The following is an 18,688-nucleotide window of genomic DNA, read 5'->3' as shown; positions in this document are numbered from 1 at the left end:
GTGTGTGTGTGTGTATGTGTGAGTGTGTGTTCAGTTAAAATAGTCAATAAAAAACATCCTGATAAAAGCTTACAAATATGATGTGCTTCGTTAAATTAGTTTGTGTATTTATTAAAGGTGATTTTATGGCAAATAGTACTGGTCTGATGGATTGGTTTACCATGCTTGTTAACTATAATTATATTAAAGTAACGTTTTGTGGCATTTCAGATTTTTGGTTTTTAAATATAAACACAATTCTAGTTTGACTTTCAGATGAATAAACCTGATTATGATCACTGACACAGCTTAACTGAGTCCCTCCATTCACATTTCCTGACATTTGCGTCCTTTATTCACATTTAATCAATATTTTGGATATGTAAACAAGGCCGTGCATGCTTAATTTGACTGTAAATACAGCACGTATCATAACTAACATGGCGTAATGCATAACGCTCATCAGCAGCATTGATCCTCCAAGCTCCTCGAGGCTTGTGTGTTTCCGAGATCCTCGCCTGAAGCCTGACAATGTGTCGTTTCTGGGAAGCAGCGGTCAGCACTCAGCAGTGATGCAGCGCTTGTGTGTCCTTCACTTTTTCTGTGTGATTGAATGTTGAACAGATATCAGCAGCAGATTCCCATTGTCTGGTGGGTTATTTGGCGATAGTGTCGACCCATGCAAATGCATGAGTAGGTATTGATTCGCTTTAAAGTTCAGAACTGGAGATATTCCACTCAACGGAGGACACATCAGGCCCTTTTCTAATGGGTGTGGTGCACTGTAGGTCACCACACCTAAATCAAGGCAGTAGACACAGTCATGATTGCACAAAGTGAAGGAGCTGTGGGTGTGATGACGAGAGCATCACCACCCATAGGATAAAGCTTTGGCAGAAGGCACTAACGCTGCCTCGAGTCATGCTGATGGATGTCAGGATCCAGGTGGAAAAAGCAGAGTAAAGACAGGTCCGTTTACACACATGCTCCCTCAAATCTGTGTGTGTGCTGACAGGGTGACTATGTTGCTCCTGTTTGCCTAGTGACTCAGCAGAGCTGCCTTTATGGTTTCCCGTTATTGCATTTGATGGTTTCTCTGACACACGTTGCACCATGTACTCTTATCAGCGAAAAGATGCTTTGAATGCATTAAGTTGTCTGCATTAATACAAGTATACATTTATGCCAAATCCTCAACGTCATGCAGTTTGGTGTGCTCATATTGTGTCTGGTTTGCTTTTATTTGTGCATTTAAAACTTTAGGGCTTGTTCCAGTTGTTGGGTCTCTGTTCTTTTAAGCACACTGAAAATAAATGGTGCAGAATCACTTTTCACTTAGAAATTGCAAGTAGATTTCAAAATCGGTTACAAAAAAGCATTTAAATAACTCACCCAAAATGAAAGCAATGTGTCTATATGTATATTCAACTAGAAAAGATTTTGAGAAAGTTATCAGCGAAAAGATGCTTTGAATGCATTAAGTTGTCTGCATTAATACAAGTATACATTTATGCCAAATCCTCAACGTCATGCAGTTTGGTGTGCTCATATTGTGTCTGGTTTGCTTTTATTTGTGCATTTAAAACTTTAGGGCTTGTTCCAGTTGTTGGGTCTCTGTTCTTTTAAGCACACTGAAAATAAATGGTGCAGAATCACTTTTCACTTAGAAATTGCAAGTAGATTTCAAAATCAGTTACAAAAAAGCATTTAAATAACTCACCCAAAATGAAAGCAATGTGTCTATATGTATATTCAACTAGAAAAGATTTTGAGAAAGTTAGCATTCCATCACTTGTTCACCAATGGATCCCCTGCAGTGAATGGGTGCCGTCAGAATGAGAGTCTAAACCGCTGATAAAAACATCACAATAACCCACAAGTAATCCACACCACTCCAGTCCATCAGTTAACATCTTGTGAAGCCGAAATCTGCGTATTTATAAGGGACAAATCCATCATTAAGATGTTTTTAAGGTCAAACAAGTCTTTTATCCATAATATTGCTTCCTCCAGTGAAAAAGTTGCTGGTCTGAATCAGGAGAGAAATCTGCACAGATCAAGCACTGTTTACAAGCCAACACAGCTCTAAACAAATATACGGTGGATTCTGATGTGAGAGACAAGGAGCTTGACTTTTCACTGGAGGAAACATTATTTTAGTTATAAGCAACAGTCTTCTCAAGATGTTATCTGATGGACTGGAGTGGTGTGGATTATTGTGATGTTTTTATCAGCTGTTTGGACTCTCATTCTGACGGCACCCATTCACTGCAGAGCATCCATTGGTGAGCAAGTGATATAATGCTACATTTCTCCAAATCTGATAAAGAAACAAAAATCAATCCTCATCTTGGATGGCCTGAGGGTGAGTAAATGTTTTAGCAAATTTTCTATTTTGGGTGAACTTCAAATTCAGAATGTAATGTTGTGGCTCTCTCTTCATGTTTTATCATCTGCTACTCGTGTTCTTGCTCATTTAATTGCAGAAAGGTTTTTTTCCACTCTGTGATGTGAAATGTGTTGATTTTGAGGCCGTGTTGAATTGCAGATAATAGAGCAAAAGTTCTGAAGGCCGTCCAGTTCTTTTCATAATAGCCATGCTGGAAGAATTGAGCTGAATCATCATCAGAATCATTCAGTGACGCGATGGACAACCAGAACTATTCAGCGTTTAGCCTTCAGTTTGATTTGAGTTTGTGATTTTATCCGAAAAGCACCTCGTCTTTGAGGAGCACAGCTGAGCTGTAAGTAAGGAACATTTTTTATTTATTTATTTTTTTTAATAATTTAAATTTTAGTTAAAAACAATGTTATGTTTTTAGTACTTTATTTTATTTCAGGCAAGGAAAATTTTGTTTTAATAGTTTTCATTTTAAATAAAATAAAGTAGTTTTTTTAGTACTTTATTTCAGATAACTTTTTTTTTTTATATTATTATTATTATTACTATTATTTTGCACAATGGAAATCAATTGGGTCTGTGTAGTTTGGGGTTCTTCAAAACATCATAAGTCATGCAGATTTGTAGAATAAATGATGAGCGAATGTTGATTTTTGGGTGAACTATCCCTTTAAGGAATGACAGAGTGGGAGTTTAAGATCCGCCGCTGGACTCTCAGGCTTTACTCTCCCGGGTCAGCGGCCGGCCTCTGTGTCCTCACTGACTCAGATGACCTGTGCTTGATTTCTGTATTTCAGATGGACTTTCTCTATCTCCTCCCCCTTCTCTTGTCCTCTGTTGAGAAGGATCATGCAGTGAGGTCGGCCGCTCTCTTTCTGATTTTGTGCCTCCCACACAAGCTTAAGCTTGTTTGCTATGTGAAGAGCTAATAGCCACTATTTCAGAGTTTTACTGGAGGCTCCGTGTTTTTATCATAGCCCTATTGGAGGCCTGTATTACATTTATTTACACCGTTTACAGGATGAATCTCGCATGCAACAAACTAACTAAATGAACTAATCTTAATATAAGGTTATTTTTTAATGCACAGATTTTTTAATTGATTTTTTATTTAATTTCATTTTATTTTAGGGTGAAATATGACCTGAAATTGTTTTTGTGACATTATTACAATAAAGGAGATGGCATGCCTTAAATTATGTTAGTTATATTTGATTTATTGTTGTTATTACTATTTTTTAATATGACCTAATAGTTTTTTTTAAGTACTTTGAGATCAACTAAAAGAAAGTGAGAAATGATAGCTGAAACTAGCTGAAATAAAATATATTATATTTGTTAGAATTTTTCTTTTTTCAATTAACACTTATTTTTAATGGAACACTTATTATTTAATTTCTAGTAACAATGTTTTATTTATATATAAAAGTTTTTTTTAATCAGCATATATACAATAAATGATACACGTGAACCATACTAAATACTCAGATATTGTCAATATTTCTGCCTAGTAGTAATGTGTCCATTTACACTCCTTTTGTTCCCTCTCACCAGAGTTAGTAGAGTTAAAAAATAATCTGCTACGTTCCTCCCCTACTCTGACACGCCGTCTCTCTTCCTCTGTGTTTCTGGTGGGAGTTAAAGTAAACTCTGGCGCTGGTTTGAAGTGTGCGAGTCGCTCAACGTTCACCAGCTGGCCATACTGGAAGCGCTGGGTTACCGGGGTGACCGGGTCGTGCGAGGAAGAACTCACACACACTCTCTCTCTCTCTCTCTCTCTCTCTCTCTCTCTCTCTCTCTCCCGTATGCCAGGAGAGCACAATATTAGTGTACACATTGGTGAAGAGCTCTCTACCTCCCACCCGTCCCACACACACTCACAGCTGCTCTTACACACACTAACAGCACAACTGCAGAAAGAGGAAAAAGTCTTGTTGGTTTAGTATGCTTCAGCTGCTTTTGCTATTGCATATGGGTTGTTTTCTCTTTTATATATTGCATAAATCCGTTGATGCTTTTGAGGTTGAGCACATGTTCATGTTGTAATCTGTCAAACTGTCTGGCTTCTAGCAAGTTAGAGGATAATTTGCTCCAAAATAATAGATTTTGATTGGACTCATCACTTTTTGATGTAAAAAAAAAAAAAAAAGATATGGGCAGCTTTTTGTCCTACTTTAACCCTGTTAAGCCTGACATGTGAAATATTAGTCTATATATATATATATATATATACAGTATATATTTATTAGTTTTCAGCATCGATATCGCGATGTGCGCATTCACGATACATCGCAGGATGTGCGATGTTTAGTATAGGCTACTGATCGTTATATTTATACTGACTGTTTTCTTTGCTCACACACAGACACGGTGTCTACACCAGACGCGACAGTTGTACAGAGATACCCATTTCTAAATACATTTAGTAGCAGAGCTACAGCATGCGATTTTCAGTGCTGGAAATCTGTTTATCCTTTGTTGAAACTTCCGCGTTGTCACGGAGAGCGCAGGTCACGGTGGCTTAGCAACGGCAGACGTCCCCAAATGTGAACGTCCCCAAAGTCTGTCTTCACCGGACGCGACAAAACGACCGTTGCATATCATTTGAACTTTGTGTCAGTACGTCATAAACGAGGCATCACTTAACTGTCGGGGATTTGTCGTGTCGCGCCGCATCCAGTGTAGACAGTCACACAGCATCACTGATTAAAATGGGTTCATAGTATTTTGTCGCGCCGCGCCCGGTGTAGACACGGTGAGAGCCAAGCAGATGCACGTGAACACTGATTTCTGTTCACTTCTGTGTCTATTTGTGCCTGAAATACTGTGCTCTGCAAGTATCCTTGTAAACACAGTTGCTTATGGTTTAGGTGAAGGTGAACAATTGAGAAAGAAAATAGATGTGTAACAGTATATTGGTTCACAGCAGTTTAATGTTCCTGTAGCTTTCTCTGCCATGAGCGTTAATTAAAAAACAAAACACAAACAAAGCTTTAACACAGATTTATTAGATTTCATTTATAGTGAAAACTATGCAGTGCTATTTTACGTTTGATTATTCAATTTTTGTGCCTGAATACTGTTAGACTTACCTGAAAAATATAAAGCACTGCTTATTTCATTTGTATCTTTGTTCTGTTATTTATCTATGCTTGTAATTTATTTATTTGCTATGCTGATTTACTCGCCTAAAAATCACCCCAATCACGGATAATTCTTTTCCAAATAGAGCTATTGAAGTCATCTGATTTTTTTTTTCCATATTGCAATATACATCGCAGAAAAACAAAATATCGCAATATGAGTTTTTTTTCCAATATCGTGCAGCCCTAATATATATATATATATATATATATATATAAATTGAAATAAAACAGTTTATTGGACCTTTAGACAAATAAACTGTTTGCATATGTATTTTTTTTTTGTGTGAATCATATTTGATCCATCAGGCTTTTATGGCTCATATAGTTGGATATAGAAAGAATATGATGTAAAAAACAGCACAATTTTATTCAGACTCAAACTGAGCAAAAATATTTGGTGCAGATGCTGATATTTATATGATCAAATTCTGATGCTTGTCATGTAAATCAATGAGATAACAGTATACTTGCATAACATGATCTAAATATCAGTGGTCACTCTATATCTCCAATAATATGTCTTAGCAAGATGAGATTGAAATGACACACACATATAATGCAATGCGATCCAGTGCTGATTGAGAGCTGAAGAAATAAAGGCTCCTCAGAAGATGTGAGATGTTCTGGAGGCTTGTGAAGATCATTCCTCCGCTGAGGAACAGTGAAAGTAAAGTTTCTGGAAACAAATGCTCCTCAAAAGATCCTGATGATCAGATTTGAGACGCACTGATTTTTCTAAAAAATGATTGATGGAGAATCAAGTAAAGCAGAGTTGCTTCAGTCCAGTAAGTGTTCATCTGGAAATATTATTATTCTGACGTTTACATGATAAAAATCTGTACGATTTTACAGCAAAAAGACACGTAAAGCATGAGCTGAAGGTGGACGTTTGTACAATTACACTAAACCTTTTACTTGATAAAAAAAGTCTATACTATCAATCAGATGACAGAAGGTATGGAGTAGATTGTGTGCAACAGAGCAGAGTTTTGATCATTTAGAGCCTTAGAATGTCACGTATCACATTTCTGAGTCTGTCACGAGTCGGTGATCAATAGATCTGATTTATCCTCCTGTGTTTTGAGCGAGAGCTACAGCTCTTTTCCTCTCAGTCAGCATCGTGTAATGCCTGTCTGGACGGTTTTGCTGTCAGAGCCATTAAAGTAGAAATAAATCTCTGTCCTAATGAGTGGGTGCGCCCTTGGCGCTTATTCATTGCCAGTTGGAGACGAGCTGTCTGTCAAATCTATAGCCCTCCTTCGGGAATAGATGCTTTAAAGCAAGCATGCATTTCTGCATCCTATTTTTCCAAACCCAAAAGCCCAAGAAAGCCAGTGTTAAATGCTGTTTACATTCCAGTATGAAGGGAAGGAGTGTATGTGTATTTCGCTGGGCCGTGTGTTTTTCTCAGGGCTGGAATGCGTGTTCAGAGGTGTGGGGTTAGTTCATGCTAATCCTGCACTCATGACTCTCACAGCACATCCCTGCGCCACGCTAATGCATTCCTGCAGCTCCAGCGGCAGAGCGCAGCGCTAGCAACACTACAGTCATGGGTTCGATTGCCAGGGAATGCATGGACTGATAAAATGCATACCTTGAATGCAAAGTCGCTTTGGATAAATGCATCTGCCAAATATACAATGTAAATGTAATTCTGAACGAGAGTGTTTAAAGTAGGGCTTCACGATTTGGAAGAAAAATCGGGATATATTATTAGTAATAGTTATTATATGCTAATACTAATATCTTAATTCCGTTATTTTCAAATGTCAAACCATGGAGCTTTTATTTTGGCAAAAAATAAATAAATAATTAAAACGAATAATTAAAACATCACAGGGAGTCCTTAAAGATTTTCTGTTGTTGATGACAGCCGGTTTATTAACGCTTCTAATTACACATTTGGGAAGCTTGTGTGTAGTAGTACTGCGAACCGAGATGCTCATGAGCTGCTCGTGTGTAAATGAACACGCCGCGCTTCACTCTGAAACATGCAGTGCATATATTTATTTAATTATCACAGCCTTTGCGATTTGATTACAGCCTTTGCACTGAGCCATATCATGATTTCAATCATGACAGTCTCGAAACCACTCAGAATAACTTTGAACCAGATAGCAACACCCTGGAAAGCGGCACATGCGGGCGGCCTAGACATTAAAAGCCAGTCTTTTCTCTGCAGAATAGTTGTGTAGCCTCATTTTTTAATTCTGAATGCCCTTTTATTTATTCAGCAGATATAAATAGATGTAGTTACACTGGAATTTGTGAAGCTAAATAATAAAGAAGCTACAGTTCAGTTACCTGTCAGAGCTGTCCGTATCAATTTATGCGATGGACCGCGAGTAATGAGCAAATTGGCAAGATGCTGAAGCAAACTGCATGAGATTGCTTCACACGGCTGTTAATACGAGCTCTAAAGTGCTGGTTAAGAGCGTCTCCTGACTCATTCTTTCCAGCGCGCTGTTTATACTATTAGAATTCTTTACGAATGCAGACTCGAGTGCTCCAGTGACCCCACATCGTTCCCAGAATGCAAACGCAGTGAGTCACAGATTGGCCGGTGTGTGACAAGCCTCTGCAACAGCAGTGCAGGAGGAGTGGGTGAGTCCCAGATCAAGACAGATAGATAGAAAGGCATTTTTGCGGATGAAAAAATCTACCTCAGTTTCCACACCCTGTGCCCCGTGGAATGTGAACATTGTGCGGGGGAGAGACACAGTGGCTTCAGTCATTACACGCTTTCAACACACACACACATGTAGGGTGTGTGTGTGTTTGAGGGTGAGGAAGTCAGAGGAGTGCAATTTTACCCGCAGCACTTCCCCTGTGTTTTCAGTGAAAGTGTTTGACTTGTCGTCCATCTTGTCGTCTATGTAGTATGTATGTCTCGTGACCCCTCACCCTTCACGCTAAATGTGCCTGCTTTTCTTGCTTAAGTCTTAAAACGTTGACTAATGCACGATTTAGGGGGGAAAAAATTTAATTGCAATTGAAAATGAAAAATAAACACCAGGTTTTCTGTGCTTATTTGTAGGGCTGCACAATGTGGTCTTAAATTTTGTGATTACATAGCAATATGACTAAAGCAATAATAATATTTAGCCAAAGATGAAGAGAGAAAAAGTATTATTATTACTAATTATTATATTTTGTTACTATTATTGTTACTATTACTACTATTACTGCTTACTTTAAATAAAAATAGTTATATTGTGATGTTTCACTGTAAGATAATTAAATATTAAAGAAAAATATTACAATATTAATACAAACAATTCTAAACATTACAATACTAATATTTGTAGTCTTAATTTTTATTTTCAAACGTCATGAGCAGCTCATTTAGTGCAAATATTAATTGAATAATAAGAAAATGAAAATAATTATTAATAATAAAATTAATACTATTTATTAGTAGTATTATTGTTGTTATTACTAAATGAAAATACTTAAAAATATATTTATATTGTAAAAATTCACTAATATAGAAAACTGAGTATTTAAGAAAAATAATAATGATAATAATTTTATTTTAAAGTACAAACATAATGAGCTGCTCATGTGTAAAACAACAGCACTTCACACTGAAACATGCAGCGCAAATATTTACTTAAATATTTTGCGCTGTAAGTTATAAAGCAATGTCGGTTTCATTTCAATTAATCGTGCATCCCTAATAATTGATTTAGGCTTTTATGATCAAAGTATTACTTGATATAAATAAGCGTTCTTATTGAAACCAAATGATTATGATTTGATTTGCTAACAGACGATGAACATCTACATTAATATGTCAATTTAGTATGTTTCTAGCATCACGGCATAAGAGCTTATGCTTTAGGTGAGTCGTGCTTAGTTTAAATTGAATGCAGTGAGAGAGACATTAACAAACAACTCAGCATCTTTCCATTGTGTGATCTTCATTGGTTGCATTCAGCAACAAACATATAATTGCATTCAACCTGTATGTTCAAACGGCTCAGTCTCAGAGTGGTACAGGCAGGGCTGTGATAACGACCTCTCAAAGCTGCGGCTCGTCTTCTGTCGCGTGACCTTTGTGAGCTGAGATTGCTGCTGTAATATGACTCAGGCTCATGGTTTAGCGGTGTATTGCAGGCTTGTCATGACCGTCCTCGTTACGTGGGGTGATAATTGCCCAAACATGCAGCAGGAATGAGTGACTCTGCGAGCTGCTGACTGATCGCTGCTAATCCGCCTGAGATGACGGTCTGCGCTCTGACCACATGCGCTTGCTGAGTTTGTCCTGGGTGTTTAGAGTTGAATTCGTTAACTCGTGTCAATCTAACCTGAATTTTCACTCAGGAATTGCTAGTAAATTTCACAAACAATTACAAAGAAATGGCAAATAACACATTGAATGAATGTATAAAGACTTAAGTATTTCCTTTGTAAATATTCTCCAATAAAAATATTAAAATAAGAAATATTTCTATTGTGATATTTCATTGTAAAATAATCGTGTATTAAAGAAAAATAATAAAAATATTACAAAGTTAATTAAAAAAATTACAATACTAATGTTTTTGTCTTAATTTCTTAATCATGAGCTGCTCATGCAGTACAATTACTTCGTTATTAAATGTATCCTGAGCTCACTTGTATCCTGACCTATTATTTTATATTATTTATACATTTTTCAAAATGCATACATATACATGTATTTAATAATAAACAATAATAAATAAATATTAAACATAAATAACTACATTTCAAATATATATTAACCTATTCATATTTAATTATTGTATAATGTATAAAATAAGTGTTTTGCGTGTGTGTATATGTTTGAAATATATTTATAACATTTATTATTTATTTTAAAAGACATATACACACACACTAAATTTAACTAAAATAATTTGAAATATATTTCTAAAATATATTAACTAAAAAAATAAATGTATTTATAAATGTAGTAATATTTAATAGCTTTAATACATAATATAATATATAAAATAATTGTGTTCTGGAGTGTGTGTGTGTATATATATTTAAAATATATTTCTGAAATATTTATACCATTATGAAAGTAGTTCATACAACTTGTGTGTTTTGTTTTCTAATAGCTTTGAATGAAATGTATTGACTGAAAGTTATTCACTTAAAATCTCATTGTCAGTTGTGCAGTTTCACACACGTCTGACGGTTTTGAAAGTTTTGATTTGTACACAAAAAAAGTTTGTAGGGCCCTATTGTTCAAAATGTTGAAATTGAGACTTTTGGACTTATTTTTTTGTAATTACTCAGAGAATTACTCGGTTCAGATGTGAACGGTACCCAACCCTACAGGTGGGAAACATTTCCTGTGAAATTCCCTCCACGCTACGCCCTACATCCTTCACTCATGAAATATAGAAGACAAACGAAGCGCTGCCGCTGACTGATCATTTCACATAAAGGAGGAGCAACAATGTAACATGCTGTCCAGACTCGAGTGTGTTTGTAGAGTGTGTGGTGTAGTAAATCATTTTTAGCATGTGTAACATCTGATATCTGAGCGAGCGAGCCGTTTGTTTCCTGCAGGAAGAAACTAGAGCAGCTTTACTGGAGCTCATGATTTATTCACGTTTCATCCTCATGAGTGGCCATAATGAACTGAGCTGCAGGTCATGCTGCAGATTCATATTTAACATCATCTGTTGCCTTTTTTGCTGCTATTTAAAATAAAGGTTGAGCCACAACATGCTTGTTTTTTATGCTAATCATTAACTTTGACAGGAATGCTAGTAGTTTTGGTATATCGGGGCAATTTTTTTTCATCACCGATTATGGCTTTTTAGGCATTTTTTAAAGATGGCATTGCATTTAGTCCAGCAGTTTTTGAATGCAACATTTCATAAGTGAAAACCTCCCAAGAAACGCATCTGATGAACCATGTGAGCCTAATTATACAGTTATGACAGATTAGTTTTGCACTTCCCTATCATTTGATATGTAGCTGGCGTGCTCGACCTCTGAACCACAGACCAATCAGATGTAAGCCACAATGACAGAGACTGAATCAGACTAATGTTACTGATCACAGAAGGATCAGATGCAAAAAAGCAGCAAGATCAAGTGCACAACACCACAAACATCCTTTTGTTTAAACCGGAAAAAATGTCAAAACACAAACGGCCGCTATGGGACGTTCTGGCCTTTTTTCTGGAGATGTTCATGTAAATGTGTGCATGAATTATGAACGTGCGCAGGGCGGCTGTGGGACTCGAGTCAGAATCCGGTCTTTGCATATGCTTGATTTAAATCATCTACACTGGGGGAAAAAATTGGGTTTACTTTAAACTTTAAACAGTCAGGAATAGCTAGTGAATTTTATAAATAATTGCAAAGGAACAGCAAAAATGTTATTTTCTTGTAAATGTACTCTAATAATATTTTTCAGTCTTTTAAATATTTTTTTATTAAATCTTCTTTTTGTGTGTGTATCCTGAACTTAATACCTAATGTGTGCATCTCTGACCTACTTTTATATTTATATATATATATATATATATTATATTATATGTTAAACAACATTTATTTAAAATAAGTGATAATAAATATAAATAATACATTTGTTAAATTTCATACATGGAATTATATGTATTTATTTATTATATATGTATTTATTATATTTAATATAAAATAAATGATTTTGAGTTATATCCATTTATTGTAGTTATTGTATATATAATTTCTCTCATCTATTCAGTAGAAACATGTGGTTTAAAATGTGCAACGAAACGAGTCTCTAAGTTAGTTTTGTGTGTGTTTTGGTCCACAGGAAGTGGCTCTCTGTCCCGCTGGAAGTGTGATGTTGATCTGTGACTCCGGTGTGTGTGGAGACGAGCAGAATCATTGATGGCTGGATGTAGGTGAGCACTCAGGACCATCAGAGGAAACACACATCTACAGAAACAGGACACGTATAGGGCTGGGTGGATATTTTGGCTTTAAGATGATATCAATCTCTAAATGAACACACGACTGTCTGATGTTTCTGAAGTGTTACTTTCTCTCCCCTGTACTTCCCCTTCTCATCTGTTTCTCTTTCCATATTGTCGCCCCTTATATATCTTTTGCGCAGGGGTCCGATGGTGTGTTAAAGGCGCCATGGGGAGCTGCTGTAGCTGTCCCGATAAAGAGATCATCCCTGACAACCATCACAACAAATTCAAGGTGAGCATCTCTCGATCTAATGCTGTCTGTGTGTCACACGGACTTCAGTAAAGAGAGACAGAAGTTCTCATATCTCTGGCCTAACACATTATAGCTCTTATAAGTGCTTACTGTGCACTACAGGCAAATGGTTGGACAGTTTAGACTAGTCATCATAAAATATGGAACTTAGAAATAATAATATAATAATAATAAAAACACAACTGGAAATATGGGAACTATGTAGTAAAAAAACAAAAACTCCAAATTTTTTCTTTAAAAAACAAAAAATAAATAAATTATACATTATATTTTTTATATTGTATTATTATATAAAAATTATATATGATATTTTATATAATTATAATAAAAAATGGTTTATCATGTAATCAATATAATTATTTAAAACAGAGGTTCTCAGGACCCAGTGCTCTGCACATTTTGTACGTGTCTCTTATCTGACGCACTCGGTTCAGTTCATGGATCTCTCTCTTAATGAGCTGATGATCTGAATCAGGTGCATTAAATAAATGTGCGGAGCAATGGGTCTGGAGGACCCAGATACTATATACTGGAAGTATATAAAAACAAAGGATAAGTTCTACAATTAGTTATATATATTTCGTGTATTTTATCTATTTAAGTAGAATTGAAATAGAATGCAATAAACATTTAAGTAGAAGCTAGATTATATTAGTAGATTATATTATTTCAAACTAATAAATGATTTAACATTTAAAGGGGTCATATGATGCGATTTAAATTTTTGCTTTCTCTTTGGAGTGTTACAAGCTCAGTGCATAAAGAAGATCTGTAAAGTTGCAAAGACTAAAGTCTCAAATCCAAAGTTAAGAGTCAGCCACACCTACCTAAAACAGCTCATTCTAACACGCCCCCACATATCTACCTCACTATGTGGGAACGCTGCCCAAATGTTCACACAAAGAAAGAAGGCGTAAATTTTATTCTCGTTGTAGTATTGTTGAAGGCGCTGTGTGTTTCGTTGTGAAAGCCAAACTACTTTGTTTGGTCTTCCAAAAGAGGACACGACTAGAAATCAGTGGTTTAGTATTTACAACACTGTTCCAGAACACTTCAACCCAAATATTCAGATGTGTGCAGCACATTTTATGGAGGACTGTGTCCTGATCCTGGTAGAGTAGACTACAATGCCGGCTGTTCTGACTCACAGCCTGTAAGTACGTTTTCATATTTAAAGGATTTGCCACTGATGATTCAAACGTGAGTTTTGAGCAGTGTAGAGTAGCGCTTGTTGTTTGTCATTTCTCCGATCACAAATGCAGACATGGTTTTATGTTTACGCGGCGTGATGCAACGCGTAAAAAGACAGTATAAGTCATTATAATCTGTAATTATGTCCCAACTGGATGCAACAAATGCCTCGTTTATAATGGGTTTTAATGTTTTTGTCTCGTCGCTCCGGCCGGACACGGCATCAAAATATGGTGAGGGGGCGTAACATTTCCATCTCACGCTTGAGGTATTCGGCCAATCACAACGCACCGGATAGCTGGCCAATCAGAGCACACCTCGCTTTTCAGACCGATGAGCTTTGTAAAAATCTACGCGTTTCAGAAAAGCGGGGCATAGAGGAGAAACAATAATGTACAGTATGTGGAAAATGTATTTTTTTTAACCTTTTAACCAATTTTTTAACCGCATAAACACATTTCATTACACCAAATACACAAAATAATGTTTTTAGCAGCATCATATGACCCCTTTAATAATATAAATGTTATATATATAACAACTTTAGATTAATATTAATAATATGAATAATGATTTATCATTCAGTAATATAAAAATATCTATTTATAATATATAATATATTCACACACACACACACGCACGTGTGTGTTTGTGTGTGTATACAGTTTTGTCTTGTTAAGAAATTAAGGTTTTTAAGTAGAATCAACAGACTTTTAGCTCATAAGAACAAAAATTTTGTCTAAAGTTTGACTGGTCGTGTATGTGTCTGAAAAAAATTATAAAAAAATTCACACCATGTATTTTAAGCTGTGTTCAGAGGTGTGCAGATGCTGATGTGTGTGTGTGTGTAGGTGATAAACGTGGATGATGACGGTAATGAGCTGGGCTCGGGTGTGATGGAGTTGACGGAGGAAGAGCTCATTCTGCACACGCGCAAACGAGACGCCGTGAAGTGGCCCTACCTCTGCCTGCGTCGCTATGGCTACGACTCCAACCTCTTCTCCTTCGAGAGCGGCCGGCGCTGCCAAACCGGTCAAGGTGAGCAGATATATTAGGCATCCGCTGACAGATCCACTGAAAGACGCTCAAACGCTCACGTTTGCTTCAGTGTGAGCCGCACTCAACGAAGACTGTGAAGCGATGATCATTGTAGCCAATCACAGACATATCTGTTGAGCACGTGAACACAGTGGCCATCGATGGTGTTAAAGAATCCACTCAACAGCACTTCAATTCTAGCGGGAAATGCTAGTATCGTCTTGTTTTTTAAATTTCGGTACCAAAGTCGGTACTTTTTGACACCCCTGCTATCAGATATGGTTGTCATTCACATTCATACTTCACTCTTCTCCTCAAAGGGATATTTGCATTCAAGTGCGCGCGGGCCGAGGAGATCTTTAACATGCTGCAGGACATCATGCACAACAACAGCATCAGTGTGGTGGAGGAGCCGGTGCTGGAGCCCGAGCTTCCAGTGACGCCTCACACTCCCACCAGTAAGAACACACACACACACTCCAGTGCTCACGCTCAGACTGGAGGCTCTCACTGATCCCTCCACTACTCTCTCTGCAGCTCCTGGTTACTCCGTCCCAACGGTAGCCAATGGGATCGGTCGCTACCCATCATTCGGTGACACCTCCTCGCGGCCGTCCAGCCGTCATCCTTCAGTGGGCAGCACTCGCCTGCCGTCAGTAGGGGAGGAGTCCACACACCCACTGCTGCTCAACGACGAGACGGTATGCAACACACACGCTAACACTTAACTACATTAGTTATATGATATGATATAACTAATATGATATAATAAAACATTATCAATTATAATTTATATATATATATATATATTTGTATAAATTTATGTATGAACGTATACATGAATGTAAACAAAAATAAACAACATATATAAAGATATAAAAAAATTATAATTGTTCGGTTTATTATATCATATTAAAAAATATTTAAATAAATATTTAAGTATTATATATTTTATACATTTATATATATATATGAGTGCTGTCACATGATTAATCGCATCCAAAATAAAAGTTTTTGTTCACATAATGTGTGTACTGTGTATATTTATTATGTATATATAAATGCACACACATACAGTATAAATTTAAAAAAATATTTACATGTATATATTTATATTCATATAATTTATATTATATATAAATATATTTATTATATAAACATAACATTATTTTCTTAAATATATACATGCATGTGTTTGTATTTATATATACATAATAAATATACACAGTACACACATTATGTGAACAAAAACTTTTATTTTGGATGCGATTAATCGATTGACAGCACTAATAAATATTCAAATATTTATATTCATATTTAAAAATAAAGATAAAAAACATTATCAATATAATATATATATAGACACATTCTCTTTCTATATATATATATATGTATATATATATAATTTTATAAATTCACACATGAATTTAAAAGATATAAAACGAATAATATAATTGTTATTGTTTTATATTTTATAATATTAAATAATTTAAATAAATGATTGTATGTTTTATATATGTATTATATTATATTAAGTATTAGGTTTTTTTTTTGTATTTCAGTAGTAAAGTATTTTTTATATTTTAAGTATTAAGTATAATATGGATTTATTATTGATTTATTGATTTAAGTATTATATATTTTATTGTGTCCTTTTTAAATGGACAATTTAATGCTGTTTTGGCAGCAAATTTCGTGCAGACAAGTGCTGCTCATATTTCATAAGAAACCATAAAACTCTAGTTTATCTTTTTCTGTTTTTGATGACCGATGTCTGTGCAGGTGCACACTTACGTCAACACGACGTGTCTACAAGAGGAGCGGCGCTCTCGAGGCTGTGGCCACGCCCCTCTCGAGCTCTGGACGTCCAATCCAGAGAGCGCAGCCCCAGCATCGCCCAATGAGCTGGAGCCACACGTGCTTCTGGAGCCGGAGGCTGTGAAGTTTGTTTTAGGCCCCACGCCTATCCAGAGACTGCTCCAGGAGAGACCGCGAGAGCTGGGCGAGCAGGACACGGGAGCGGAGGGCCCAAGTACTGACACCGCTTCTCTCGCAAAAACTGTAAACGGCAGCACGGACTGCGACACGGGCTACGACAGCGATGAGCGCAGGGAGACGCAGCATGAGACTCATAATGGCGGAACCGGAGCGAGACGCAACAGACCTCCCGTTCCACTCCCAGACACCCACAACGTTAACAACTCAGCCCAGCGGCGGACTGCGCTGCTCAACTACGAGAACCTGCCGGCGCTGCCGCCCGTTTGGGAGACCCGCAAACCCAACAGTGAGGCGGAGGACGAGGAGGAACTCAAATCTCCGTCTCTAAACGGCTTCCACTCCCTCGATCACAACTACGTGAACACGGAGAACGTCACGGTGCCACTCAGCGCACACAAACTCCACAGCACTCAGCCCACCGTATTCAACTTCGACCTCCGCAGGCTCGGCCAGCTCAACTACATCGAGGTGGAGATGGACAAAGTGTCAGACTCCAGCGGGCCGCACACCCCCAAAACGCCCACCACGCCCCTGCCGCCCACCCCCACACGCCGGACAGAGCTGTACGCCGTCATCGACATCGAGCGCACCGCCGCCATGTCCAGCCTGCAGAAAGCACAGCCACGGGACGACGGCACATCTAGGAAAACACGACACAACAGTACTGACCTGCCCATGTGACCCAATGTTTATCTCTCCAAAACACGTCTAGGTCACATTTCACTACTGAATATAAACACATAAATCATTATATTCCAAATTAAGCCTGTTTTATACATGCAAACTCAAAATAATTACAATTTTTCACCAGTCTCACCAAAGCTGCATTTATTTGAACAAAAATAGAAAAATGTGAAATATTATTGCAATTTAAAAAAAAATACAGTAAAAGCAGTAATATTGTGACATATTATTACTATTTGAAATAACTGTTTTCTATGTGCATATCTGTTAAAATATAATTTATTTCTGTGATGCGCAGCTGTATTTTCAGCATCATTACTCCAGTCTTCAGGGTCACATGATCTTCAGAAATCATTCTAAAATGCTGATTTACTGCTCAATTATTATCAGTCAATACTGGTGTTCAGTTATTAGTAATAGTTCATATTATTATCAATGTTTTTGTTGCTTAATATTTTTGTGGAAACCATGATACATTTGATTTATCACAATTCTTTAATGAATAGAAAGTTCAAAAGAACAGCATTTATTTGAAATATATATTTTTTCTAACATTATTACATTTTATTCAATTTAATGCATCATTGCTAACCCATGTGACCCAATGTTTATCTCTCCAAAACACGTCTAGGTCACATTTCACTACTGAATATAAACACATAAATCATTATATTCCAAATTAAGCCTGTTTTATACATGCAAACTCAAAATAATTACAATTTTTCACCAGTCTCACCAAAGCTGCATTTATTTGAACAAAAATAGAAAAATGTGAAATATTATTGCAATTTAAAAAAAAATACAGTAAAAGCAGTAATATTGTGACATATTATTACTATTTGAAATAACTGTTTTCTATGTGCATATCTGTTAAAATATAATTTATTTCTGTGATGCGCAGCTGTATTTTCAGCATCATTACTCCAGTCTTCAGGGTCACATGATCTTCAGAAATCATTCTAAATGCATTCTGATTTACTGCTCAATTATTATCAGTCAATACTGGTGTTCAGTTATTAGTAATAGTTCATATTATTATCAATGTTTT

General features: G+C 36.5%; 2 protein-coding genes across 2 annotated transcripts in view; one reads left to right on the top strand and one right to left on the bottom strand.

Moving 5' to 3' along the window:
* frs2a (fibroblast growth factor receptor substrate 2a) overlaps positions 1 to 17,796 on the top strand; it is a 19,223-nt gene extending 1,427 nt beyond the window's left edge. The window contains exons 2-7 of the mRNA XM_016238816.1: positions 12,314 to 12,404; positions 12,617 to 12,708; positions 14,772 to 14,958; positions 15,279 to 15,416; positions 15,496 to 15,659; positions 16,741 to 17,796. Of these exons, the coding sequence (XP_016094302.1) occupies positions 12,643 to 12,708; positions 14,772 to 14,958; positions 15,279 to 15,416; positions 15,496 to 15,659; positions 16,741 to 17,637 (1,452 nt within the window). The 5' untranslated portion in view covers positions 12,314 to 12,404; positions 12,617 to 12,642 and the 3' untranslated portion in view covers positions 17,638 to 17,796. The remainder of the gene's footprint in view (positions 1 to 12,313; positions 12,405 to 12,616; positions 12,709 to 14,771; positions 14,959 to 15,278; positions 15,417 to 15,495; positions 15,660 to 16,740) is intronic.
* LOC107555885 (potassium voltage-gated channel subfamily C member 2-like) overlaps positions 1,552 to 18,688 on the bottom strand; it is a 103,025-nt gene continuing 85,888 nt past the window's right edge. Inside the window, exon 4 of the mRNA XM_016238811.1 lies at positions 1,552 to 1,610. Coding sequence (XP_016094297.1) covers positions 1,567 to 1,610 — 44 coding nt within the window. The 3' untranslated portion in view covers positions 1,552 to 1,566. The remainder of the gene's footprint in view (positions 1,611 to 18,688) is intronic.

The sequence above is a fragment of the Sinocyclocheilus grahami genome, unplaced genomic scaffold (genome assembly GCF_001515645.1).
Source record: "Sinocyclocheilus grahami isolate Dianchi unplaced genomic scaffold, SAMN03320097.WGS_v1.1 scaffold548.1, whole genome shotgun sequence".
Taxonomy (NCBI): domain Eukaryota; kingdom Metazoa; phylum Chordata; class Actinopteri; order Cypriniformes; family Cyprinidae; genus Sinocyclocheilus; species Sinocyclocheilus grahami.
This window is presented reverse-complemented; position numbering and strand designations above follow the sequence as displayed.